The sequence below is a fragment of the Merops nubicus genome, unplaced genomic scaffold, assembly GCF_000691845.1.
Source record: "Merops nubicus isolate BGI_N331 unplaced genomic scaffold, ASM69184v1 scaffold3356, whole genome shotgun sequence".
Lineage (NCBI taxonomy): Eukaryota > Metazoa > Chordata > Aves > Coraciiformes > Meropidae > Merops > Merops nubicus.
Genome location: NW_008615445.1, coordinates 54,920 through 69,509, shown reverse-complemented (window position 1 = coordinate 69,509; position 14,590 = coordinate 54,920). Strand labels below are relative to the sequence as shown.

The following is a 14,590-nucleotide window of genomic DNA, read 5'->3' as shown; positions in this document are numbered from 1 at the left end:
CCCACAACATCTGAATGCAGTTTTTATCATCTGCGAGCGTGAGGAAGTAGGACTTGGAAGTACAGCAACCAATTATTTATTTATTACCTTGTTATGTAAATGATATAATCTCTCTTTTCTTCTGCAAAAGTGAAATCATATCCTGGAGCAATAAAGGCAACTCTGCAATAAATCTTGCTTGTTAAATTGGCCAAACCCCTGTTAGGTTTGAATAACAATTTTGTTTCAGTGTGTAAAAAGGCAACGTGCCAGAACCCAGGTCCTTGCTTCCTTTTACAAGCACCACTTGCAACGTGTTTATATTTGTATTTATGATGTGCTTTTTCTTACACTTTACAAAGCAGTGACTGGCTTATCCACCACGAGGTGAGGGCAGTATCTGCAGCAGCCACTTGTGTCAAACATGTTACTGCCAATTAATGCAGGGTGGTATTAACTGAAACCGTGCTCTGCAGTATCAAGCCTTTTCTCCTTGAATTTCTTTGCTGTCTGTGAGTTTGATTTAAAGTCAGGTTTTCAAAAGTCAGTCAATAACAGATGGTTAATGAATTCTAGCAGTGCACACTATGAAATGGTAACAGTCAGCAATTGGTGAATTAGCAATTAATGTCTTTCCAGGAAAACCTTCCCTGGTGCCCATAAAATATAACAAGGCACTTTTTTTCTTTTCTTTTTTTTTAATTCAATATTAAGGAATATATGTTTGCTTCAAAGAAACAAAGATGATTTCCCAGGATCAGAATATTTCTCCTAAAGTTCTTCTATTATTCCAGATAAAAATAAAGATGATTAGAACAGTGTTCTCTAGGATATCTGAACTCCAGAGATGTCTATAAAGCCCTTTTAAAAGCATAAAAATCTTATTAGGTGCAGTAACCTTGAAGAGTAAAGAAGAAACTGTGCAAGAAAACAGATTTTTCCAAACAAAAGTGAATATAATGGATGGTTTTCTTCATATACATCTCTTAGGCTACTTATTTTGTTGAGAGTTGTCTGTCCCCTCCTTTCTTATTTATCTGCATATGACTCTGATTAAAAATCCACTGGAGACTACAGTTTGAACATTTTTCAAGCATGAATAGCACAGCAGGTTGCACCCATAAAACCAGCTATGTGCTTACATCTTGGCATGTTAGACAAGGCACAGCTTTTACTTCTTAGCACACCTCATGGGGCCAAGATGAAGGATTTGTCAACGCAGGCTGGAGCTGTGGCTACGTTAGAATCCAGTGCTGTGCAAGAGTATCAAGGTACCTTTGAACAAGCTCTCATGGACACTGGGAAAAACCTACTGTAGAATGGACCTCAGAGTGAGCTCACATCATAGCAAAGAGCAGCAACTATGATCAGAATAGCATTAGATGGCTAATGGCATCTGATCTGAAGCTGTGGTAGTCCACACTGCACTCCTGAGTGCAAGAGAGGGCTGCAACTATGAAAATGGTGGTGAAATTCTTCTGGCAATAGTTCCACAGAGGGATTCGTGGTGGGGAAGAGTGCCAGTATTTTGCTTTTTCCTTAGGACTAAACCTCTCCATCAGAGACAAAAAGGGGATGCTGAGTACTCTGTCAGCTCCTTGCCACGTGCATGTCCCAGTGTGCTTCCTCAGAGTTTGGAGGTGGTGGACAGTAGGGTTAATGGGGCCATAAGCTCCATAGCACCACTCAAGCCAAGTAGGGCATCTGGCAGGCTCAAACCTAAAAGGACAATGTTGCCAAGTCCTAAAATGTGGGACATGGCCTGAGCTTCTCAGGGATAACAAGGCTGTCCAGCCTGCCACAAGAACAGGGAAAAGCTGTGGCCATCCACCCATGGGCCACACTTGGCAGCCTCCCAGCTCTGCACTGGGAACACGACTTGTGTCACTGCTGCTGCCAAGGAGCATAGGGGATAATGGAACAAACCAATAAGCTTTTAATTCTCTTTGCTTTTGTATTCCAGCCCAGAGATTGAGAGTTTCTCTAAATGTTTCGGGAAACATTTAGACCTGGGGTCATCCTATCTAACTTCTCAGCGAAGTGCCTACATGGAGAGTATCCCCTAATCCCTCTGAGCAAAGCAGGTATCAATCTTGCTTGCCAAAATCACTTTCTCTCACGACCTCTGGTGGTGCCTGTTTCTAACCATGGATACAGAGGATGCCTACTGAAGGTGACCAGACTTTGAATTTAGGATAAGTGGAAGCGATCTGGGTGTCAGGCTTCAGAGAGCCTGACTTGCCTACAAGTGTTGAGCACACACATACAACAGGCCTGCATAAAAATGCTGCTGCTGCACAGCTTTATTGTAATATTTGTCCTTAAACACTTAAAAATGTGGATTTCCCAGGCATAGGCACGATGGGCTGCCCCAGGAGAATGTGCTGATCAAGCTACAGAAATGGAGGTGACTTTTGGAAAGATCTCCCTCCCACAGAATGGCTGAGGAAGGAAGGAGAATTGGTAATCCCATTAGTGAGTGTGCAAAAACAGGTATATTCTGTTAAACTAAATATGGAGGACAAGACATCCTCAGCAGTTTTCTGTCCTAATTTGTACAATTTACTCAAATGTATTTTCACCACCTTTTATGCACAGTGACATACTTGCCTATTAGTACCAGCACTGAGAGCTAAATTCATACTTCCTGCACTGTTGACAGTATGAGGGCAAGAGATGACCTGCTCTGAGTTTTATAATCCTGTATGAATAGGTAATTCCACCAGTGAGTGAAATAAATGCATAAGATCTGGAAGTTATTATGAAGGAATAAATAGGATCCTAAATATAAAATACTGCATTTGCAAACTTACTGTTCAGAACAGGACCATGCTTTAAATAACAGGTTTTTCTCTTTCACTTCCCCGTTTTCCAGCTTAAATTTAGATTATTATCAAACAGGAAAGCCTGACAATGTGTTAATATAAATCCACAGAGCAAAAAAAAGACAGGTAAAATTTTTTAAATTTAACAAAAATTAATGAAATTTAATTAAACTCTATTTCATCAAATAATATTGAATTTCAAAGGCTGGTATTTATGGATTTTTGGACTGACTGTATTTCCAATTCATCTCAAGGCAGGTGCATTTCTTTAAAATAAAACTTTCTAAAGAGACTTCTTTTGGGGGAGCATGTAAAACTGTGTGAACTCCAAGCTACTGTCCACAGAGAGTTTCTGAGGGAGGCTTACAGAAAGTTAGAAAAATATTAAGAATTTTTGAAAGCTATGTAAAAAACCCCCAAACCTGACAGTGTGTTATACAGCTTTCACTAGAGTGCTAGAAAAAAAAAAAAAACACCTTCAGAGACCCTTTCTATTCTGTGATTCCATGATATTTTGTAAGCTTAGTACCAATGAAAGTTTTCAATATGGTTGAAAAGATTCCTAATAAATAGCTTGTCTACAAAATACTCACCTTTACAAGTTCCATGACAAGGTATAGCTCAGTTGGCATGTCCATCTCCTCAATCAGAAGTACAATATTGGGATGCTTGACTCGTCTTAAAATAGATACTTCGTTCTGGATCATGTGTTCCTGTCACACAAAAGAAACCTTTAATGACTATGGGTTGGTGGGAAAAAACTTTCACAGTGGAAAAAGCAAAGAGAATTGAGATCTGCGTGGGTTCTTCGGGGTTTTTAAGAAATGTAGCAGATGTTGCCTCCAGCAATATGGAAGGAATGTGTCTAGAAACAACATCAGTGTGATAATTGAAAGAAGAACAGAGAGTAGAACATAAAGAGATGGAGGAAAAGACATTTCTGATGCAGAGAAAAGTTAAATATGGAAACTTCTTAAATTTTTTCTCTGATGCAGAATCTTTTGATTTAACAGTATGAGAGCATCTTCTCAGAAAATCTTTTGTTACAGATTTCAGAGGCTAACAGTCACTTGGTATAAAACTGACATCAATTTGATGAACCTTGCACACTGTTTAGACAGTGACCAGTGTTGTTATAATTATTAGTATTATTTTTCTGTTTTCTATAACATCTGGAATGATGAAAGTTAGAGGACCTAACTAGAGGGGTAAAGAGCAAGGGGAGTGCCCACACACAACCAAACAACTGTGGATTCAACACATGCATCCACTGCAGCCTTTTACATTGATACTCCAAGGGTCTGCAGGGGACTGGCAAAGGCTTCACCCAAAAAGATTCTAACACTTGTCAGGAAGAAGACAAATACTGACAGCTTCCCAAACTGATCTCTCACAAAATGTTTCTTGAAAAAAAAATAAAATCTTTTGGTCTCATAAGATTTTTTTTTGTACTTACTTTTCCTCTGCATTTACTTTTTTTGATTATTTTCAGAGCATATTCTCTAGCAGTTGATCTGAGGAACAAGAAAAGAAAAAATTGTGTGTTCAATCACATTGCATATTTTTATAAGTCAAATTTATATTTTCCATTTGAGCACAGTAAGTCTGGGCAAGAATTCTACTCAAGTATTTGTTTTGTCAAGAAATGAAGCTTGGATTTGACTGTAATTGTGAACTTGAGCCAAATTTATTGAATACCTGTGCCTGAGAAAAAAGCAGACATTTTAATGTTTTTAAACCAAAACCACTTGATTTTTTTTTCATTTTGTTATGGTAATTGCTATCTCTTCTGCAGTTTTATGTAAAAATATTATATAGTATTTACAGAGACAAATATTTTCAAAACAAATTTTTTGTTTGCTATTATACTAAAAAAAACCCCAAAAGCATTGGAAAATACTTCTGGTTTTTACTTACAATGAAAAGGAGTTTGTTTGCATGCACATCTGCACTCAAAATTGCTATGATAAAGAAGTCATTCCTTACAATAATATTTTATGTGTTCACTAAGTATAAGATACTTAGCATTGTTAAATATGATGTTTATAGGACAGAACATGAAAGGTTCTGGACACAGTAAGAAATTACGGAAAATCAGGATGAGAACACTTTTCCTCTTTAGTTTTGGGGCTTTTAACCATTCAGTATTTATTACTACCACATATATAGAGATGCTTGTTATATAGAATGCTAACATAAAAGAATAAGCTTGTACACAAGTTAACAGTATTAAGTTCCATTTTTTAAGTTACAAAACCAAAATATGTCTGTAAGGATGAAACCAGGAGGCTCTGTGCACAAGCTCTAGTTTCACTTTAAGATTAAATGCAGAATAGGCAATACAAGAAAAAGCTCTTCCTGAAATACTTTCATTTTGTAATAAAAACCTAAATAGTTTACAAAAGTCTATTACATTGCTCTTAGGCATATGTTTGGTTAAAAAAATAATGAAAGAAATAACCTCTCAGGCATATGGGGTGATTTTTTTTCATTCTTCATTTAGCAAAACATAGTTAAACTGATACATTATATTGATCTAGAAGCTAAATAGAGAAATGAATGTGCCTAAAAATGTGCACAGTCTGTCAAACAGGACATGCAAAGTGAGTCATAAACTCAAAACACTGCATCAGGAAAATGACTGGGCATATTCATTGCCACATTTCAGCATGGAGAACTCTGCAATGATGTACCATTAGGAATTAATTTAAGGGAAAATGCATACTTTAGGAAAAAGAAAAAAAATAATAACCCCAAAATATTAATTCTTTTTGTGTTCCCAGGTCAGCGGGGAGGAAAACCAGCCTGTATTAAGGCATCAGTTAAAAGCTGTGCAAAGAAAACACACTGGATGATGAGGTTTATGACTTAGGGAAAAAAGCACAGAACACCTGTTTAAGCTTAAGAAATATTAAAAAATTCTCATATTTATCCTCCCCCACAAAGAGGTTTAATGCTAGAGGTCCCAGAAATGGGCCACACTCCACGTGAGGTGCCCCTTCCTGGGGCTGCTGTTTGGTGGCTACAGTCCTCCCTCAGTAAGGGGACAGGCAGAGAGATGGACACTATTGTTTGGGAACTGAAGGAGGAGGTAGGAGAAGGAGTGTTAGAAATTAAGATATCTGGGGTTCAGACTCAGACAAAATATGCCCTCTTTCAATAAGAGTCTCTTTCAAGCTGTTTGGTTGTCTTAAGAATGCTTCCTTTCTGTCATGAGAAAGGAAATTGATGGTTTTTGTTGGCCATGGGAGACTCCATATACTCCAAAACACTGGGAAATCTGAGCTAGTGAGGAAATGTCAGAATTTGGAAGTATCTGAAAGTTAAAAATGAACACATATAAAACCACGCCAGGACAAATTGCACATATGATGGAGCAGATAGGTAACGAGCAGATGACAACTCTGACTGCTCTTTGTTTTGGTAAAAGGAAAATTAAAGCTAAGATAATGCAAATCCTTTCCCCTAAAAAGCTGCAGAACCACAGGCTGTCAGCAGCACTGCGACTTGCACGCCTGCCAAAAAATGCCACACCAGAAACTCTCAGTGAAATGGGCATGTCACCTCTCAACTATCACTCAACCCAAACAATAAATGATGCCACTAGAAGTGGGAAACACATTATGGCTGGATAAAAGCCTGGACACACAGCACTACTGCAGGGCACAGGGGTATATCTCTATTTCAGAACAGGGCTCTCTAGGGCAGGGCTCGGTGCCACGTTCCCTGACCGGCTTAAGCTTTTTTAAATTTCAATGAGATTTCCATTGCACTGGGGACAAAACTCTATCTTCATTATTTTTGTATGCCATTAAATGTATTTGTGTGTGTGTGTGTGTGTGTGTGTGTGCCCATTCATTCTCAGAGGCACAGACCAGGATTTAAAAGTTGTCCTATGAAAATTTTGAAGATGGTTTTTGGTTCCTCTCTGGAGTGCTCGTTGTCAGAGAAAACCACCTGTGAAGGCGTTGAAGATGTCAGAGTGGCTGACCAACACACACGGGCTGGTCTCCACGGCGAGGGAGGAGCAGCCACGTGAGCAGGGAAGATGTTTAACAAGACCCATTCCTACTTGCTCAACACCTCACGGCGCCACTCCTTTGAAGTCTAATGCACACAGGAATTGTACATCAGAAGAAAGTGGAAAAGTCCTCTGTTCCAAGTATCACCCCATCAATTCTGGCTCTGCAAATGATGGACATATCAGACTTTGAAGTGAGGTGTTTTTTGCTTAGAAAGACCGTGAAGAATGTTTTTGAAGGGTTTTTACCTGTACTGGCTTTAATTTACTCTCTGAGCCTTTAATTTCTCCTTCTACACTTGTGATGGCAAGGGCATACTGCTTTAGAAGTAGGAAGTAACAGAAATAATTCCACTTTAATTTTCAAGCTCTGCCAAAGTCATAACTCTCTGATATACATGGGATCTATGGAATGGTATAGCTCAGAGACCACAGAGTATGTATGGAAATACCCAAGTAATTGTGCTAGCTGAGCACATATTCACTAGATATGTCATGCCATTGGGTACTTCTGGGACCAGTGGGAGAGACAAGAGGACAGGAAACAGTTTGCATTTAAATTCTCAAGGATCACTATTAATTTTAGGTGTGGTGGGACACATTTAGTTTTGTTTATGTATTTTTTCTCAGGTTGAGAAAGTTATAAAATGCACACTAGCAGATTTGAACTGTCTCTCAGCACAACTGGCATTTTCAGTTGAATGACAGTGTATCAAAACCTCAACTTTTGTTCTGTTGTCTTGCAATCTGTTTCTCTCAGTCACTATTCACTCTTTTAGTTTGCTTTTTTCTCTTTTCTTGGCTGTATGTTCTCACCCATGTTTTTCATCAGCCATGCCCCCTCCATAGCATTTTACAGTGTTTTCTTGCTTTCATAGTGTTTTGTTCTCCTTCCTCTAGGTTTCCATGTTACCCAGTTTAGTGTTCAGACCCTGGGGTTTGATCTGAACAGCCATCACCCTCCAGATGACCAACTCCACTACAAACTGACAGACCTCTAAAGGTCTCACAAGAGCTTTGGCCAAGTCCCACAAACACACTGTCAGCTGATACAGAATCCATTCTTCCTCCTTTCTTCAACAGCTGTCTTCGTGGTTTCTGACCTGCCAGACTCTTTCAGATGCAGAGTGGGACCTGCCTTCTTCCAGAGAGACTCTACTTTAAAACCAGCCAAGCTAATTTATCATCTTCTGCCATGAGATCTAATCTTGACTTACTCTCTAGGGTTAATATCACATTCTTACAGGCTAAAGAGCAAAAGTTCTTTGCTTGAGGCCAAAGGTGAGGTTACAGTCTTCTGTAAGAGTCTCCTCTCTAGGATATGGTAATAAGGAATATAAAACTTCATTCATGGAATTTCATTATCAGACTTTGACATCTCTATTGTTCTTTTTTTTTTTTTCCTGACATCTCTATTTCTGGCAGTTTTTTGCTTTCTCTGCGCTGCTACAAGCTAACATGAGCAATCTTAGAATCATTTCACATACAGGTACCTTCTGTCTTTTTTACTCCATATTCTACTTTTAACAATGCCACCAAAAGGCACCTGAAGCTCTACCTGGAGTGTCTCTCTCTTTGTTCCCTTTTTTTTTACACTCTTAACATTGGGTAGAGCCAGTTCAAACCTGGTTCATGACCTGCCTGGCCAGATTTTGAAACCAACACCTGAGCTAGTCAGTCTGAACACTTTCAGCAACACTGACGTTTGAAGTGACTTGTGACTTCCCTAATCTGGAGTGGATGTCTAAAATCAGACTTTAAAGGTGACTGTTCTCACCTCTTAACAGTAAAGGACACCAAAGAAGTTAGATTTTGATGTCTGCAGAAGAAGCTCCTAAAGCTGGCTGGAGATCATGTAATGGAATAAAGCAGGCAAGCAGGAGAGAGATGTCCATTTAGTTAAAGATAAACATGGAAGAGGTTACTCCTCAGGGTCCGATGGCAGAATCCAGAGATCCAAAATCAGCTCTTTGTGCTGACCACCACCACTACACTGCTCACACAAAACTTCTTGACATCTTTACAGAATGCTCCTACATGTGAAAAATTTCATTGCTCTAATGAAATTGTTTCAGTGCAACAAGAAGGATTTAACAGAAAGAACTGGTAAAATTATGTGGGCTGCAGCAGAAAAAAAAAAGACCAAAACCAAACCACAAAGAATTAAATTCATAGATTGTGTTTTAAGACTCACTCTTTTCTCATATGAGAGGACATTAGTCTGTTTTTTCCATCTGGGATTGAGACATTACCTTATTACACGTCCTGTACTCTACAAATAACGACATGACCTAGAAAAAGCATGACATGAATGATCATTTTGAAAGCAACAAGCATATTATCCTCCTCACCTTTCTATACACTCCTTCACAATAGCAAAATTTCCATCTCCTATAGTCCTTCCAACTTTATATCGTTCTGCTATCGACGCTGGAACCTGGAAACCTTCCTCCAACACTTCTGAAAGAATCATTAGTACATTTTTATTGTTAGTGAAGGAAACACAGATGTTGCACATAACATGCATTTTAAGTCTATGGTCTAGGAGCCTGGAAGCCATTCAGAGTCAGTATCTCACTTACTGTACAGTGAAACCATGCTGCTGACATTGTATATACTCAACAGGTTTCACACAGATACAATAATGAAAAATAAGACTTCTGGGGGCTCAAACATACCACCATTCGAGTGTTACATAGTTTACCATTCCCATTGCAATATGACCCCAGGACAAAACCAAAATTGTATTTTTTTAATTATGAAAAGGCCTCTGCACAAGCGCAGACCAGCCTCCAAAGAGGGTTGGAACTCCTTGACACAGCATGATTAAATATATGTACCAAAGAGGTCCAACACTCAAGCACTTATTTTATTACATCCTGTAAACTGAGACATCCATAAAACTCCTCATGTGCTAAGTGCTAGTTCTCCCCCTCCCCCAATATTAAATATTTAGTTTTTAAACAAATGTTCTCAATAATACTACCTCGCATGCAACCTGGGCACCAGATGTTTAGGTAAAATTGCATTACACAGTGTTTAAGCACAAGAAAAGGTTGTAGTTTCATGTGTTTTAGTGCTCATTCATGTACCATTATTTTTAAATGTATTTGAAATAGCATGTTACAAATATCTAACATGCCTCTAAAAGCTGACAGTAAAGTGCAGCTGATACAAACTACTGTAGAAATATCGCAACGTAAAAAAAATGCCTCTCAGAAATGTGACTTGAATTTACACCCTTTCAGACAGTGTCTTTAACTGTATCGTTATCTGCCCTTTGTTCCAGTTCAGGACTAAAAGTGAACGTTATGGCAGAAGCAGGAGGCTGGGTTTTGCCTGGATTCACAGGCAGCAGGAAGAGTTACTGTCAGAGGGGAGCACAGACACACACTTACGTATATGTGCGTGTGAACTGGCAGCATCTGAGCAGACACCATCCCTGAGCCAGTTGCTCAAAGCCTTGTTTGGAGTGAGATTAGTAATTCTTGAGTACAGACCCAGGACTGCAGTATGCTCTTTAGTACCATGACAAGATGAGAGAAAAAATTACTGAGGTAATCCCGTCTGCACTGTGTCACCTGCAGAACTAGTATCTTGAATATACTGCAGCTAAACCACCTCTGAATAGTGATGTCTGGATCAAATCTAATCCAGAGTGAGCCTAACTGGTTTGCTATAGACTGAGGAGGCTCCTGACGGAGTCATCCAGCCCGCAGTGCTCCCACTTTCTCCTGCAGGAAGAATGACTCATTTCCTACAGAGCTGCTGTTATCACTGACTGCTCCGCAACGTCAGCCTGCAAACGTTACCTTCTGCAGGTCCATCATTCTCATCCATAGAGCTGCAAACTTTGGTGGATGCTAATGAGGTAGAGGAGCCACTGTGTTGGGAGCTCTGAAAATGGAGAGACACAAATGAGAACAGATGAATTTTAAGGAGCACGGGTACTTGCAGCACATTCCCACTGCACAGGCATCCTGGAGTCTTCAGCGTTCCCTATGCAAAGTATCAGTTTACTTTGGTAGATGGCTATGCAGATGCTTGGGAAGAGTCCAGTTTTTCCACTGAAATTGCACTGTTGATGCCACTGCATAAATGGAGATATCCCTGATCCATCATGTGCAGTAATACTTTTATATATGGTCCATTAGTGTCTGTCTCCCTGTTCCACACACATTTTGGCAGAGAAAGCTGAGGAGCTGTATGCCCTCTGCAGGCAGGACGCAGCTTTCTGTGACACCACTAACCCAGCAGGCACGAGAAGCACAAACATCTGTTGGCTTTGTAATGGGCAGAATTCCTCCCTTTGGCAAACCTCCCTCTGATGAAATCCTCCCCAGGTGTGTTCTAGGAAGTAGAAATCATTATGATAATGTATGGAGAAAATAAAATGACAGGGTGATTAACATTTGCTTTTTTGGAAAAGCATTTGATTTGATACAGCTCATTTGAGGCATGAGTCTGTACCTTGGTTTAAGTAGTTGTAGAGCAAGTGTCTAAGTTTGCCTTTACAGCTAATGGGGGGAGGATGGTATGTCTAGTCTCCAGGAGTCTTGTAACCACCCAGCTTGGATGCCAGCAGTACAGCAGGCAGGATCTTACCAGGGAAGCCTTCCAAAGCATCTATCAGTGTCTATAATTACATATAGACTCTAGGCATATACTTTAGGAAGACTGCTTCATTACATATCTAGATGGATAAAACTACACAGACATATGGGATGGACTGGAATTTCACCCCAAACTCTTATCCTGTGCTGTGTAACAATTATACAAGGCCATCTTCAGCATTCACCCATTTTCAAAGGAAAACAGAAGTTGTTACAAATGTAACTGGCCCTTAAAACTTACAGAAAAACTGAGCATTTCCTCAGGTCCTTGTGTTGCAACATAAGTGGGAGGAATTCAGAAGATTTCCAAAGCTAAAACTCTCTTGGGTTCACATAGTTCACATAGTTCACATGCTGCAAGGTTAAAAAGTGCTGCAGTATTTAATTACCTCCTTCAATCTACGTATTACATATATTACAGGCTGCACTACACATAACTAACACTACCAGTTCCTTGTCTGTGTCTGTGAGGTACCTAGATGCTCACAATCAGGGTGCCAATCCACTTAACAAATTTAACACAGCTTCTTTGGAATGTTCTCTCTCCTCTGCCACCTCAGAGCACAGCTGAAGACTGGAGCAAGAATAACTACTGATGCAGCAGTTGGGATTTTTGCAGGGTGTGGAGCCAGGGAGAAGGCAGTCAGCAGCGTGAAAAGCTGACCAGTATGCTGAGTTCATTTGAACAGACTAACTTTTAATTTCTCCCACAATAGATTAAGGTCAGTTGATTAAGGCAAAGGATGAACTTGGTCTATTTTTCACTAAATAATCCTGAGAGCTTGCACATCTCATCTACCAAGAGATTCTCTGCCTTTTTTTTTTTTTTTTTTCTTTTAATCAACTCCAGTTCATTCTTTTCATCCATCCAAGCATTTCTTCTGAGCTTTGAGCAGAATTAAAAATTTCATTAATCAGTTTTTGGACTACTTTTGCTGCCTCTTGACAAAAGAATTGAGCACTGACTGATTTATTCAGTTTGTTAAGATATTGCTGCCCTTGTTTCATGATTAGGACATGTTTATGTATGTGCTATTCCTGTGCTAAACTCTGCAGGATGTCTCAGTAAAAACTTACCTCTGGGTCATTTTTGAACAAACGAGTAGATGAAGATCAAGGTAACTGGAAAATGCTAGGAGTTCTCATGCCTGGAGAAGTCACTCTCAAAGCCTATTCTTATACACGTGTAATGAGAGAATTGTTTCCTTTACCCTCCTGCTCGTGAAATAAGCAGAAAAACATGTTTTCTCTACTCATTCTGCTGTGCCTCTTTGTTTTCCTAGACCAAGCATCCAATTTCTTACTGTTTTTCCCACTTGACTGTATATTCTTAAAGGAATTACAATTTAAGTACATTTAATATTTGCCACATATACAATAAGGAATGAATTTTTACAACATTTAAGGAGTACAATGCAAAAAGGTTACTGATAGATTTTCACAACTACTTTATCCAGCTTTTTGTATTTTAAATAGTGAGATTACACGTTTCAGCAGAGGTTAGGTCAAGACTGCTGCCTGCACAGCACTGCAGCTTTCTTTATGGACTCTCACTCCAATTGTTCTCATTTGTGAGAACGGGAGGCGTGAAAAATGAAACCCAACTTGGTGGCCACATCTTCTCAGAATGGGTGCCTAGAGAGACTCAGATTTCTAATTTGGAACCTAATTTCTCCAGGACCCTCAAGATGAGGTTTAGCTGAGAACGGCAACTGCTCATTCCTTCCAAATTTAGACTCCTTCGAGGGCCGATTTCAGCAAAGCACTTCAGGAAGTGCCTCACTTTAAATACAAATAGTCTTAATAGCCTATACATGACTGAAATTAAATTTACTCTTAAATAGCTGTCTTAGGTATAGTTCCCTAAATATGTATTTAGCCTAGCTTTAGTTAAGCAAACTGAATAGAAGTGCCCCATAGAAAATTGCAAGGAAATAAAATACCAATTCAATTTTTAAGTGCCCCTATTTCTTTTCTTATTGAGATTACATAAGGATGGGAAGTCTGAGATGATATTCATAACTGAAAAGCTGAAGTGATGCATTAGTAGCATATACTGTGCCACAGGTTTGCAAACAAAGCACACAGCCCTTTCAGTGAGATCTGCTTGCACAGCAGCAGTGTGTCAGTGGAAGCAGAGCTTGCCAGTGACAAGAAAGAGGTAGCTAAGAAGACATTTGCTAAAAAGACATACTGAGATTTCTAAAATTTTAAACTCTTTAAATTAATTGAAAAATATGGAGAAAATACATTCTTTTAATTATCTTTGCTGAAGCCATCCTATTAAAACAACAGATTAAAAAGAAATCAGGGGCTGTGCATTTGCATCTATTCACCAAGTCTGCTGACAGACCCCCTTTCACAAGCAAAGAGACGTTACTAGGTAAACACAACACAAATATTTCCATCTTTATTCAGTCCTCTGGAACAACATGCAGCCACTTATTTATTTATCTCTCTTTACTTCAGCTAGAAGGACATTCCATTTATTTAGACTTTAATTAGCTCGTTGTTCTCACAAACTGAAAGCCCTCCGGGTCCAGCAATCCTTGTGGGTCTCGGTGTTCCTTCCAGTTGGCTTGCCAATCGTGAGGCAGTCTGTCGTGCACACTGTTGCTCTCACAGCTGTGGACCCCATCAGGGATATTGCAGATGGGGAGAGGGGAAAAACAAACTCTAAGCAAGAGTATAATCTCTTCAACACACAGACCCTAATGCAATTAGCTGTTTTAATTTTAAGAGATGCTGAGGTGTTTGAAATGTCATCACTTCTACACAGATTTAAAGGGGTCCAGTTACACAGGTTGCCAGCACATGGTCATTTTTATGGCACACCTCCATAAAAGCGATGGCATAAAAACATCAAGTCTTTGGTGTAAGGATTTCAGATCCTATTCATGTTTATATAACAGATGGCCAGCACACCACACATCTCATTGATGTGAATGGAAACGTTAGCGCTATAGAGTTTCATCCATGTCTCACGGGGAGATTTATTTAGCAACTGTTTTGTAAATAGTTTGTATCTCAGTGGAAATTGTGCTAAATCCATAAAAAAAAAACAAACAAAAAAAGGCAGTAAAATATTACTGTGTTTTCTCTCTCCCCATACTCACCTTTGTCCTAAATTCATCTTAAAAGTCCCACTTGAA

The 14,590-nt window shown here is 39.3% G+C and overlaps 1 protein-coding gene across 1 annotated transcript in view; it reads right to left on the bottom strand.

Moving 5' to 3' along the window:
• LOC103775061 (serine/threonine-protein kinase DCLK1) overlaps nucleotides 1-14,590 on the bottom strand; it is a gene marked incomplete at both ends in the record, with an annotated part of 53,153 nt that overhangs the window by 11,479 nt on the left and 27,084 nt on the right. Inside the window, 4 exons of the mRNA XM_008942505.1 lie at nucleotides 3,398-3,517; nucleotides 4,261-4,318; nucleotides 9,177-9,285; nucleotides 10,638-10,722. Coding sequence (XP_008940753.1) covers nucleotides 3,398-3,517; nucleotides 4,261-4,318; nucleotides 9,177-9,285; nucleotides 10,638-10,722 — 372 coding nt within the window. The remainder of the gene's footprint in view (nucleotides 1-3,397; nucleotides 3,518-4,260; nucleotides 4,319-9,176; nucleotides 9,286-10,637; nucleotides 10,723-14,590) is intronic.